The 14,200-nt window shown below is 34.3% G+C and overlaps 1 protein-coding gene across 27 annotated transcripts in view; it reads left to right on the top strand.

Moving 5' to 3' along the window:
- The window catches only part of PHTF2 (putative homeodomain transcription factor 2), a 137,109-nt gene extending 123,653 nt beyond the window's left edge, over nt 1–13,456 (top strand). For all 27 annotated transcript variants that reach the window (XM_086397129.1, XM_086397126.1, XM_086397137.1 and 24 more), the window contains 5 exons: nt 426–512; nt 5,432–5,587; nt 6,458–6,553; nt 10,275–10,400; nt 11,060–13,456. In XM_086397129.1, coding sequence (XP_086253255.1) covers nt 426–512; nt 5,432–5,587; nt 6,458–6,553; nt 10,275–10,400; nt 11,060–11,080 — 486 coding nt within the window. In that variant the 3' untranslated portion in view covers nt 11,081–13,456. The remainder of the gene's footprint in view (nt 1–425; nt 513–5,431; nt 5,588–6,457; nt 6,554–10,274; nt 10,401–11,059) is intronic.
- Nucleotides 13,457–14,200: the final 744 nt, after the last annotated feature.

The following is a 14,200-nucleotide window of genomic DNA, read 5'->3' on the forward strand; positions in this document are numbered from 1 at the left end:
ATTCTATACCTTTCTTTCATAGCTCTCATCACAACTTGCACGTATATCTGTCTCTATGAGCTTGATGTTTGACTCCTTGTCTGTTTTGTTCTCTACTGTATTTCCAGCACCTACCACTGTCCCTCATTCTGAGCAGGTGTTCAAAAAACCTGTTCAATAAATGGTTAGTGTTTGACAAAATGGAATATTTGGGATTTATCCTTCTACAAATTCTAGGCTATATATTCACCATTTTTCATGGTGTTGCAAATCCTCAGGCAATAATAACAGTTTATAATTAAAATTCATCTCACTAATCAAGTATATTTTCAATGTCATAAGCTATGGTCAATGTGCAGTGATGGATCAGTACCTTAGTTGAAAGCATGGAATTAGCTGCTAATTAGTAAATATATTTAAAAGTGTTTTCACTTTTTTCCCCCCAGCGTCGAGGTCCTCAGCGATCAGTTGATGTCATAGTTTCATCTGCTTTCTTGTTGACTATCTCAGTTGTATTTATCTGTTGTGCCCAGGTGAGTTACCTTATTTTGTGTAGAACTTAGATAATCAGATCTATAAATATTCAACCTCCAAGGCTTTCTAATAATAAAGTAATAAGTAATTTGAAATTGAATTTTTACAGTTTATTTTTTTCAGTAGAGTAAGTAAATGCATCTTACTTATTTACATGATGAACAATAACTAACTTATTTTCAGGTGTCTATTAATTGAACATAAAATAATTAGTTTTTGTCTACAATTCATCTTTATTTCCAAAACAAACTGATGAGTGTCTAGAGTTATGAAATTTTTCAGACTATTTTCCATGATCTCTGCTTTATTCACATTTAGTATTAACTTTCATTTTATACCTGAATTATCACTGTGACTTAACTGTCTCATCTCTGAAAAAAGAATTCTCATTGACCAAGATTAGTCAGGAAGCACAAAAGTATCTCAGAATATAGTCTGTGCTATGAAATTTAAACTTCTGTTTCAAGTAATAAGACATGCTAGATTACCTGAAAATTCTTCTGGTTTAAAACATACAATACTGGGGGGAAAATACCCAGCATCGTAATATGTATAAGTGAGGTGTTTTATAAATATACATATTGCTTGTATATTTCAGTTTATAACACAGTAAGGGGCCAAAAATGAGGATAAAAGTGAAAAACAGAGCAGTTAAGTATATGTGTTAATGTTAGGTTGAAGTGCTTTGTTTGTGTTAGTATGTGAGAGATGAGGCCTTGATCTGCTGTACCTCCTTATATATACGCTACAAGGCCAAAATCCTCAAAGGCCTACAGTCTCAGTGAAAAGGTGCAATAAGAAAAAGTCTGCCCTACAGCACAGGAAGACAATAAGGAAGCTTGGTCAGTTTTGCCAGGATTCTGGCCAAGGAGGCAGAGAAAGTCTCTCCTAAGAATATATAAATGTAGGTCAGCTTTTAATACAGATTCAGGGTTCAAGTGTACATTACAGATCTTGTCTTGTAGCCGCTGTGTCAAGAAGTTAATATAACAAGATCCTAGACTCCTGGATACCTGAAAGAAGCTAAACCAAGACTGTTCTTGGGGATATAACATCCACCCTAATCCTCACAGAATTTGCACAGTTAAAGCCCCTTCAGGTCTCAGAACACTTGAAAAAACTTTCTAACATGAGCGAGTCAACAAATTAACACACAGCAGGAATACATCTCCAGCAACTTCAGATCTGATCAGATAGAAACTATAAGCTTGTTTAAAATGACTGAAGATGTAGATAACACTATTTAAAAAAGAGCAGATAGATTTGAAAAATACCCAAGCATTGCTTCACAGAAGTTTAAAAAAAAAAGTCACTGACATAAAAAACACAACAAACAGAAGAAACAGCAAATTGGAGACAAAGATAATTGGTGAGCTGGGAGATGGAAGAAATTACCCAGAATATAGAACAGAGATGAAGAGATGGAAATATGAAAAGGAGATCCAACATATATCTAATAGGAATTTCATATTGAAAGAAGAGAGAGAACAATATTTGGAGAGATGATGACATAAGAGTTTTTCTGAATTAGTAGAAGACATTAATTTTCAGGTTTAGGGAAGGACAAGAAGAAGAAGAAGCCACAATAAAAACAAATTGACACTTGGATACATTATAGAGATACTGCAGCACACCAAAAACAAAAATCTAACACAATCAAAAGGAAGAAGACTGGTTTCTTTACTCACAATTGCTTGTTGCATTTCAGTCTTTTCTTCAAGGTTTTATTTCCATTTTCCTGAAGTACATCCTGCAATATTTTTGTCTCTAATGAACATAAAATCTATTTCTGTCAACAAAAGACACATGGAACATAATAACATTGTCAAGTTTTAAATGTAAAAAGATAGAAAAATACATTGCAGATAAATACTAGCCAAGAGAAAGCTGGTGAAGTAACATTAATAGCAGATGAAATAGACTGTGATCTAAGACGTGTTACTGGGATAGAGAGAAACCTGACAAAAAGTTTGAAGAGTTGTTAGTCAGGAAGATCTAACAATTCTAGAATTGTATATGTGTTGTCACATAACTTCAGTCTTATCTATATACAGCCTAAATAATAGCACTGTAGTGAGGAATTGACAAAATGCCACATTGGGAGCTTTGAACACATTTCTTTCATTATTGATGAAGCAGACAAAAATATGAAGACATGTATCTAAACAAGACAGTGAAAATTTTATTCTGAAATTGGGCAATACATACTCTTTTCAGACACAGAACAGTTTATTAAACTTTCCCATGTACTAGGTGACAAAATGATTCTCAACTGATACCATACAGACCTCTGGTTATATACAGTTAAAGTAGAAAACAATGACAGCAAAAAGAAAACCATGCATTTGGAAATTTCAAAACATACTTATAGATAGCAGTGTTTAAAAAGAAAACTCACAGTATTAAACTGAAATAGTTGAGAATTTTTTTAAAAAAGAATAGTAGTATATATTAATGTCATTAAAGTTAAAAGCTTCTGTGGACAGTTTTGTAGAAATATTAATTAAAACTGACTCAAAAAGTAACTGAAGAGCTGAGAAGACCCTGTAGCCGTACAGCAGTATTGATTCAGTAGTTTGAAAATCTGCTACCAACAAAAATCCCCAAGACCCATGTGATTTTTACAGATTAGTTTTGCCAAATGTTTTAATAAACAAGTAATCCTAATCCTACACAAAAGATCTAGGGAGTAGAAAAAGGGAATATTCCTCCAATTCATTTTATGTACTTCATGTAACTTTGTTACCAAACCAGAGAGACAGTATGGACACAGGAAGCAGTGAACCAGCTTAGATGCAGAAATACTCAGAAGATGAAGCCAGCAGTTAATAACAGTAAACATGCCATGACCTAGACAGCCGATCCCTTGGATGCAAAGGTTTTTGACTTTAGAAAATCCAGTTATCTAGTTTAAACTCCTTTAGTTGATTAAAGGAGAAATTATCTGATCCTCTCAATAGATATAGAAAACAAATTGGTAAATTTCGATGGGAGATTCACAATACAGTTACTGAAAAGTACTGTTCTTAATTTGATAAATAAAAAATATTTCAAAAACTGGAGCAAACATTGTACATATGATATTTATTATCTTTGAGATACTTTAAAATCAGAAATGAGATGGGTGCCCTCTTTATCACTTCTAGTTAAGAAAGGTACTAACCAGTGAAGATAGGGAAAAGAAAGAAATTGTATAAAGATTGGAAAAGAAAAAAGAACATAAGACTGTATGGATGTGTATGTACAATATTCTAGTAACTTTCCAGACAAATTATTAAAAACATGACACTTTTTTTTAGAAGTGCAAGATCAATAAAAATGGATACAACCTCAATATAAAAGAATCAGTTTTGTTTCTGTAAGTCAGAAATCAGCAAACTTTTTCTATAAAGGTCCAGACTAAATATTTTAGACTTTTACCTGATACATTCAGTCTCTCATATATTCTTCTCTCCTGCCTCTCCCTAAAAATTGTTAAGTATTAAAGAAGCACCATAAATGACAAAAGAGAGTCTGAAAAAATACTGGCAAAATACATCGTTTAAATAGCTTTGTTATTCACAATATGCAACAAATCAATAAAAACAGACAACCTAATAGAAAAAGTTAGATACAAAATTTAAAAAGATAACTTAAGAGGAAACCCAGTGACCAGTAAGTATATGAAACATACTCATCCTCCCTAAGTAATGTGGAAAAGTAAAAGGAAAAGAGTAAAAGAACAATTCACACCCATTAGAATGGCAGGTGTTAAAAAGTTAAATAATACCCAGTTTGGACAGATATGAAGGCAAAGGAAACTGATCCACTGCTGAGAGTATAAATTGGCACAACTGTTTTCAGAGACAAATTTGTAATATTTGCTAACACTGAATGTGTGACTATCCAAGGCTTTAGCAGTTTTACGCCTAGATATTAACTCCTCAAGAAGGTCTTACATGTGCACAAGAAGACCAGGAGAGGCAGAAGAGAATATTTAATGCAACATAGTTTGCAATGAGGAAATTGGCAGCCCAGTGAATATTATTAATTGGTGGTGTAGGCAAATCCACTGTGGTTGATTCTTTTACTGTAATACCTTGCAGTAGTTAGAATGAATGAATTTAAGCTTAATGAATCATGGATAAACTTCGAAAACAAAATCCCGTAGATTAAAAAGCAGATTGAAGAATGATAAGGTCAATGTGATAGCATTTATACAAATTCTAATATCACTTCAGTTCAGTCGCTCAATCGTGTCCGACTCTTTGCGACCCCATGAATCACAGCACGCCAGGCCTCCCTGTCCATCACCAACTCCCGGAGTTCACTCAGACTCAGGTCTCTCGAGTCAGTGATGCCATCCAGCCATCTCATCCTCTGTCGTCCCCTTCTCCTCCTGCCCCCAATCCCTCCCAGCATCAGTCTTTTCCAATGAGTCAACCCTTCGCATGAGGTGACCAAAGTACTGGAGTTTCAGCTTTAGCATCATTCCTTCCAAAGAAATCCCAGGGCTGATCTCCTTCAGAATGGACTGGTTGGATCTCATAATATAACATAGTATAAGCATAAATACTTAGCTAAACTATAAAAGCTGAGTGGAAGAGGTAAATGTAAAAGTCATTACCCTTACAGAGGGGTGGGGAAGAAGGGGAATGATGAAAAGAACAGTTTAAAGGGGCTTCCTTTGAATCTTTACTCTTATGTTTTTGAAAATCAAAAAAAAAATTGCAAGATATTAAGATTTAGTGAAAGTAAATATATGGGTTTTGATTACATCATACTCAGTACCTTTCATGTGCTTGCAGTATTTCCTAAGAAATGTCAGATGTTTGAAAAATGTAACACTATATCCATGATATATCTGTATGAAGTAAAATTTTGCTTTCTTTTAATGAATGACATTCTTCTTCATATTGCCTTTTCCTTACATTTTTAGTTGCTTCATGTACATGAGATCTTCCTTGATTGTCACTACAATTGGGAACTGGTAATCTGGTGCATCTCGTTAACACTTTTTCTCCTAAGATTTGTTACCCTTGGATCAGAAACAAGTAAAAAATATAGCAATACCTCAATATTACTTACTGAACAGGTGAGAATTCATGTTTATTATGTTATAAATTAATGTCTGATACCTACATGTTAAAATTAAAAGTTTTCATTTACTTCAGAATTTTTCAGGAACCTCTGTTAAGACCATTTATGTTGCAGAGCAAAACTTGAAATTTGGTAGAGTACAAAACTTTCTTCAGTGTTCTGCCTTGATACAGATTTCAAGTCTAAGCTATTGTTTCTCTGTCCCATTTTCATTAGATAAGCAGGAAATAACCTTTTGTAGAAATGATGGACTTTAAACTGTTGTTGGGATATGTTTGCATTGGAGTGTAGCAGAGCCATATTTGAAAGGCATAAACTTTTATTCAATAGAAAGTGTAAAGCCTAATAATTTTGATGCTTAACTTTATTTTGTATGAATTAAAAAAAAACATTTTCCTTATTTCATAGGAATTATTTAAACAAACTTATTTCTAGTGAACTTGTTGAGTATTTTTGTCAGGAATAGTTTGGTTTTTAGAAATTGGTAACCCTGTCAAACCAAGTCAGTTAGAGGGAAAGGGGAAAGTAGGAAACAAACCAACTGATTTACTTTACTCTAGTTATTGTTTATTTTCCGTGTTGATTTGGATCTGGGACTAAAGTGTTGCACATTTTTAATAATGAAATCCAGTTTTCCTTCTTTCAGCTTTTAGTTACATTTGAAAAGTTAAATATCATTTTCGTATAAACTATTTGCTGTAAGAAGTTAGGAATATAGTGAAGTGTGAAGAAGAATATTAATATCACCTATACTCTTAATAATAGAGAACTACTGCTAATATTTTAGTAAATGTTTTTCAGTTCATCTTAAAATGAGTATTATAATTTTAAGTATATTTAATTGTTAATTCTTTTTTAATAAAAGATAAACCTCTACTTGAAAATGGAAAAGAAACCTAACAAAAAGGAGGAATTGACACTAGTGAACAATGTTTTAAAACTGGCTACTAAATTGCTAAAGGTAAGAGTGAAAATGAAAATGGACATCATGAAGAAAATGCTGTTCTAACTTTTCTTACTTTTTTGCTTGTAGATCCTACTTTGTGTTTGTTTTTCAGGATTATCGAAAATGTTTTCCAAATTATTTTTGAGCACATTCATGCAGTTTACATTTTCTCATTGAAAAACTAATCAAAGTAATTCAGATTATTTCATTTTGAAATTTTATTCAGTTTTGAAATTTTAAGACTCTTAATAATGTTCAGAATATTGTAGAAGTTGGCATCCTTAGAAATTTTTGCATCCTAGAACTTAAAATAGATTATAAAAAAGAAGATTTGATGTTAATTCGCTATTTTTTTTTCATTTTGTATTTCTCAAAGCAGTCTTCTGTTTACTTGACCTGAGTTGGTTTAAAAAGTAGTAATACATTATCACTGTAATAATTATATATCACCAATAAGTGAATTTTCAAAACTTTTTTGGGTAGCAATAAAAAATAATATAATTTCAGTATATCTCATCTCATAATAGTAACTCTTTCAGTTCATTTCAGTTCAGTGTCCGACTCTTTGCGACTCCATGAATCACAGCACGCCAGGCCTCCCTGTCCATCACCAATTCCTGGAGTCCACCCAAACCTATGTCTCTTGAGTCGGTGATGCCATCCAACCATCTCATTCTGTCGTCCCCTTCTCCTGCCCTCAATCTCTCCTAGCATCAGGGTCTTTTCCAATGAGTCAATTCTTGGCATCAGGTGGCCAAAGTATTGGAGTTTCAGTTTCAACATCAGTCCTTCCAATGAACACCCAGGACTGATCTCCTTTAGGATGGACTGATTGGATCTCCTTGCAGTCCAAGGGACTCTCAAGAGTCTTCTCCAACACCACAGTTCAAAAGCATCAATTCTTTGGCACTCAGCTTTCTTCACAGTCCAACTCTCACATCCATACATGACCACTGGAAAAACCATAGCCTTGACTAGACGGACCTTTGTTGGCAAAGTAATGTCTCTGCTTTTGAATATGCTATCTAGGTTGGTCATAACTTTCCTTCCAAGGAGTAAGCATCTTTTAATTTCCTGGCTGCAATCACCATCTGCAGTGATTTTGAAGCCCAGAAAAATAAAGTCAGCCACTGTTTCCACCGTCTTCCCATCTCTTTGCCATGAAGTGATGAGACTGGATGCCATGATCTTCGTTTTCTGAATGTTGAGCTTTAAGCCAACTTTCTCACTCTCCTCTTTCACTTTCATCAAGAGGCTCTTTAGTTCCTCTTCTCTTTCTGCCATAAGGGTGGTGTCATCTGCATATCTGAGGTTATTGATATTTCTCCCAGCAATATTGATTCCAGCTTGTGCTTCTTCCAGCCCAGCATTTCTCATGATGTACTCTGCATATAAGTGAAATATGCAGGGTGACAATATACGGCCTTGACGAACTCCTTTGCCTCTTTGGAACCAGTCTGTTGTTCCATGTCCAGTTCTAACTGTTGCTTCCTGACCTGCATACAGGTTTCTCAAGAGGCAGGTCAGGTGGTCTGGCATTCCCTCTTTGGAGGTAATTTAATAAAATATCATTATCACTGCAGTGTTAATAATTCCTTTCTTTCTCAAAAGGAAACTATTTTTTAAAATCTCTGTTTCTGTAACAAATTAAATGGAAATTTTAGAGTTGTTGATAAAGTGTTCGTAGAATAGTAGGAAATTAGTTGTGTCTCAATGCCATGGTTACTTCTTCAGTTAACTAAAATGCATTAACTGACTCGAGATTGTGCCTCACAGTATATTAGGCACTGAAAGGAGTCAGAAGAGTTAGGTGGATTTTGTTTTTGTTGTTTCCAGTTTTATTTATTTATTTTTGGCTCTGCTGGGTCTTTGTTGCAGCATGGGCTTTTCTCTTGTTGTAGTGAGCAGGGACTCCTTTCTAGTTGTGGTGAGCAGTCTTCTCTTTGCGGTGGCTTCTCTTTTTGTGGAGTATAGGCTCTTGAGCACATGGGCTTCAGTAGTTGCCAGTCCCGCTCTCTAGAGCACCGGCTCATTAGATGTGGCAAATGAGCTTAGTTGCTCTGCAGCATGCGGGATCTTCCCAGACCAGAGCTCAAACCCATGTCTCCTACCTTGGCAGACAGATATTTTACCTCTGAGCCACCAGGGAAGCTCTGGGTGAGTTTTTGACACAAATATTGAGTATCTTGAGAGTGTAGGCACTGTGCTAGCTAGGAGGAGGCTCTAAAGTTGAGACTTCATGTGAGCAGCTTCACTTGCAAAATAGAGAGAAATACAAAGTTAACCATAATACAAAGCACTCAGTGTGATCTTTCTTGATCAAACATCGTCTTCTATTCAGAACCTGTGACATAATATAGATTGCTCCTTCCTTCTCTTTCTTCACAGCCAAGAAATTCTTGGGCCCATTGACTCACCCTCTCAAATATTGTCCAGTTCATCCTCTTTTTCCTACCAATACTGCTCTAAGTCAGACCCGCATCATTTTCAGTTGAGCTTCTGATAAACTGAACTCTGAGGGCTTCTTCTTTCTGGTCTTGCTGCTCTCTAATCTGTAGTTCTCACATGCACATCTGATATACTGCGCCCCAAATTAAATTCCATTCATGCCAATCTCCTGTCACACTTTGCCTAAAGAATGACCCTTACCTAAGTAGCCAGTTTTATAAAATTTATACTTGCCTCATACAACCTATAGCAATTCAAAGGTGCCATGTTCTTGTGTCTTGGGGAATACCTTCTCTCCTCCCATGAACCAAGTTGCAGGAGCACCTTCTACTCTGGCTCTCTGCCATTTATACATATTTCTTTTGTGGTACTCATAGTTGAATTATATCTTTGCTTGTATATTAGACTGCAGGGTCCTTCAGCATGGGGACTGAATCTTAACTTCTCCAGAGTCTGCCATGGTGCCTAGCATATATAGAACTTTACTTAAATGTTTGAGTCAGTCTATCAATTAATGAATCTATGCATTTGAAAATTATCTCAAAGGGGGATTATATATATATATACACGCACACACACATATATATATGCATATATGTATGTATGTGTGTGTGTGTCTGTGTATAGACAGAAAATTTGGCTAACTAAATTTCTAATTCTTATGCAAAAATATATTATTCTCTTTCTCTTTCAATTTCTATTGTTATAGTGAAAAGTATTCTTTAACCTTGTAGCTACCAGACCAATAGTTTATTAGTCATTCATTTGGGACAGAAATTGGAGTTACAAATTTAGGTTATAGATTTCTTTTAAATGAAAGTCACTTTCTCCTGCTGCTAAGTCACTTCAGTCTTGTCCGACTCTGTGTGACCCCATAGACGGCAGCCCACCAGGCTCCCCCATCCCTGGGATTCTCCAGGCAAGAACACTGGAGTGGGTTGCCATTTCCTTCTCCAATGCATGAAAGTGAAAAGTGAAAGTGAAGTCGCTCAGTCGTGTCCGACTCTTTGAGACCCCATGGACTGCAGCCTACCAGGCTCCTCCATCCATGGGATTCTCCAGGCAAGAGTACTGGAGTGGGGTGCCATTGCCTTCTCCGCACTTTCTCCTAAGAATACCTAAAAGTATATTTACTTACTTCAGGTTTAACCAAGTTTATTCTAAGACTATCATGATTTGTAACTATCTTTTGAAACAGTGGTTGTAAAAATTCTCTTTGCATATTGCCCTGAATTAGTTTAATAATTCTCAATGAATCTGGGTTCATGGTTTTTTCCTCTTCTACTAGGAATTGGACAGTCCCTTTAGACTATATGGACTTACAATGAATCCACTGCTTTATAACATCACCCAGGTTGTCATCCTGTCAGCTGTTTCTGGTGTTATCAGTGACTTGCTTGGATTTAATTTAAAGGTAAGGGCTTGCAGGTATTTTTAAGTTTCTTAGTACCCTATTACATATTCGTGACATTTATTTCACCCTAACACTCTTGAGATCTCACATGTATAGTAATGGAGTCATTTTGATTATATTATATACAATTAATGAAGATAACATTAATTTCAAAGAATGATAAATATTCTTGGCTTATAATGCTGATGGACCTTCTTATTCAGAACAGTATTTGTTACAAATGGTACTCTTGGATAGGATAAGTGGAAGTATTTATTTTTACTCATATATAAGATCATTCTAATTTAGATGATTTTTTAAAAAAGAGCCCTATTACTGGCTTTGGCCAAAAACTATATTATTCATCTATATAGCAATATATGCATCCTCCAACATGTGCAAAGCTGCTAGCGAATAAGATGTAGAATGTTTATATTAACCGGTAGTAGATGTGTATTGTCACTTTCCAGTTAGAGAAAGCAAGAGAAATTGGAGTCTCACTTTTTTATTTGTTTGAGGTGAATTCTTAAAAATAAAAGAATAAAAGAATTTAAAATAGTAGAACCTTCAGTTGTTTATGAATGAAATTTAGATTAAAAAAATATCATGTGATGTAACTTAATAAGTAGCAATATCAAAACTGGCTCTAATGGTCCCTACTTATATTATTTTTTCACTAGCTCTGGAAGATTAAATCATGACAATTCAGAGAAAAGAAGATGTAGCCTCTTTTCCAGAATAAGAGTACCAACTAAGCTGCCTGAAAGCAGTCACTGACTCTTTGCTTCAGGAATCTCAGCTGAGAAATTGAAGTGTTTACATCAGACTGTCGTGTGCAATTCTTATATTTATTTCACTTGTTCACTGTTTTTTACATTTATTTTAGTCTTTATATTTTATTTTTAGCATTGATATACTTAGTTGTTGAAAGGGTGATGAAACTGATGTCCACATACTTGAGATCCTGGTAATTGCTCATAAAAAATGACAACAAATTGTGAGAATAGAAGCCATTGCTAAACACTGTTTCTCCATCAGTGCCGTGACTTGCCTTACTTGAAGTAAATTTCTTTAACTTTGTAATCTTGCATTAGACTCAACTAAACACATAAAACGTTTTTCTTTAGTAAATCAAGATCCAGTCCGGGTTTCTTTTGAGTTATTTTGGAACAATGCCAGGATCTAAACTGATAAAGCTGCAGTTTAAGCACCCTTCAGTATTAATATCTATGGTATTACACAACAGGTCAACAAGTGCTCTTTGATGATAAAACTCTTAATAGAGCAATAATTGTAAATGGTTACCATACTGTAAGATATTTTGATAAAAATTAGTAATAATTGTATTTATTTGAAACACTGGGCTGTTTGCACAGCTCCAACTGTGCATGCTCAAAATGTGCACTTTTTAAAATTGTTACTTTTAATGTGTGTCTTTATATGGGGTATGTTATAGTGTACTAGGGCATGATATGGTATCCTTTTGAGTGAGGTATATACTCATCTCACAAGTGAAGTGCCTATTGATATTACTCAAGTATGTTATGTTTACTCAAGTAAAATAATTTTCTCCCCATGGTACACTATAGTGTATGCTATTCATACCACACTCAAATGAACAACTCAAGAATAACATTGAGAACCAATCAGATATTCCTGATTGCTAGCTGTAAAACTATATATGAGTTTTCAGGAAAAATAGCGATAGCTTGCAAATTCTGCTATCTAGTATATCTCCCTCCTCAACTCGCAGTTACATAAGGGCTATTTTAGATGCTTTTAACCTAGAAAGTAACCCCCTCCCTCCCCTCCAAATAATTTGCCAAGTGTCCAAATGAGAACTTATCTGTTGGCATGTTAGGTAAATAGGGCAAATATGATGGTCTCTTACATTGGGCCTTGATTTTAAGTTGTTATATTTGTACAATCAAATTTTAGGAGTTACATGAAATATTAAATGTTTTAGCAAACTTTTTTTTTTTTTAAACTGGGTGTCTAGTTTTTAAAAGACTTTATTTGAAACAATCTAGAATTTTCTTGGTGCAAGTTGTATCATGTTGAATATCCTCACCTTTTTTTTACCATGTTTTAGAGAATTTAAAATAATTAATTGTAAATGATTTATTTGACTGGTGCAGTTTTAATCCCCAAATCATAATCTTAAGATCAGGAATGTGTGGAGAACAGAGCCATATCATAATATCACTTTGCTCTCACCATTCCTTTTGATCAGCCTCAAATCAGCCTCATTGTATAGTATATTTTCTTTCTATAGAAAACAAAAACATTTTGTTTTATTTGCCTATGTTCTAATATGTTTAATAATGACCAAAGTGCATTCTGAGTTTTTTCAAGGAATGTATTACTGGAGCTTTAAGAACATACTTATTTTCTCCTGTGAAAAATTAGGCTTTGTCTGATATGTTTATTCTTCCTCTATTGTCTAATGTTGAGGTTGTTTTTAGGAATTATATTTTATAAAGTTTTTCAAGATAAGGTACATACCTATACAGAACTTAACATTTTGCACAGAATATATTGAATATATTTTGAGAAAAAAAAGTACAGCATGAGTTCTGTTAGGAATAAAAATGAAACTATTGTATCTCACAAAAAAAATCTTATTTCAGAATGGAAATATTTTTGAGAAAAGTAGCTGAGTAAACTGATTTAGGAAAATGCTTGCTTTTTGATTGAAGTTCATTTCAACTTGGAGTTGGGAGTTGATTTATTAAGTACAGTGTACCTCTCAACATTGTATTAATAATATGTTGAATTATGTCACTAGTATGGCAGCGGTAGAATACTAAGAGGGCAAAGTTGTCATTTTAAGTAATTTCAGAACATTAATGGAACTCTTTTCAAAGCAGAAAAATTGACATTGCTGCCTTTAAGAATACAATGAATGTAAGAAATTAAAAGAAATTGTAACATACCACATAATATAGAAAAGACAGTTCAAAGATAGAATTGTGGCAGATGTTGTGTGTTAACTGTTGTTTCTTTGCCACATGTATCGTATTTGAAAGTTTGAATGGCAAGTTTAAAATAAACGTTCTATGACTGACAGTGTTAAACCTGGAGTGGGTTTGGTTTTTTTTGTTTGTTTTTTCAGATTTTCAAGTCATGCACATTTCTATGGTAATTTTATATTTACTGTAGCATAAACTTTAGGTGTAACTGTTAGATTTGAGGGGAGTGGGAATATATTTTTAAAACCTTTCCAACATTTCAGATTTTGCGTTATGTTTCTCAGAATATGAAAGAAGAATTAGCGCACAGGCTTTTCATTACCAAAATGCTATGACATCATTAATGTTTGCTTGCTTGTTTGTTTGTATTTAAATACAGAAAACTGGCTGTAGCCTGGGGTATTAAAATTCATTATCAGGAGGATTGTGTTTTTAACCAAGTGATTTTACACATAATTTCAACTAGAGAGATCATGGCCAACAATAACATGGGTAAGCATTGTAATATTTCTGTTCTCTGACTGGTACAAATGTTCATAGGCCTTAATCAGGGACTCTTCATTCAAGTGCACTTTCCAACTTTCTTTGAGCTTAGAATTGGGTCTCTTAATGAGTCTCCCTTCACACTTACAGATAGAGCAATATGACTTGCATCTCTTTATACTGTATCACTTAGAACACTAATTCTCAACCGTTTTTCTACCAACCTTATAAGAGAGATACCACAAATGCTTATTGATATCTCTGGCTCCCCACGGTGCTTACTTCCTGGGGAGTAGACTGTGTATCTTGGATGTGGTACATGCATATTCTGAAAAAAGTATTCCATAAGTGATTTTGAAATTTTGT

The sequence above is a fragment of the Bos grunniens genome, chromosome 4, assembly GCF_055505025.1.
Source record: "Bos grunniens cultivar Pamir isolate PY7600 chromosome 4, Bosgru_T2T1.0, whole genome shotgun sequence".
NCBI lineage: Eukaryota > Metazoa > Chordata > Mammalia > Artiodactyla > Bovidae > Bos > Bos grunniens.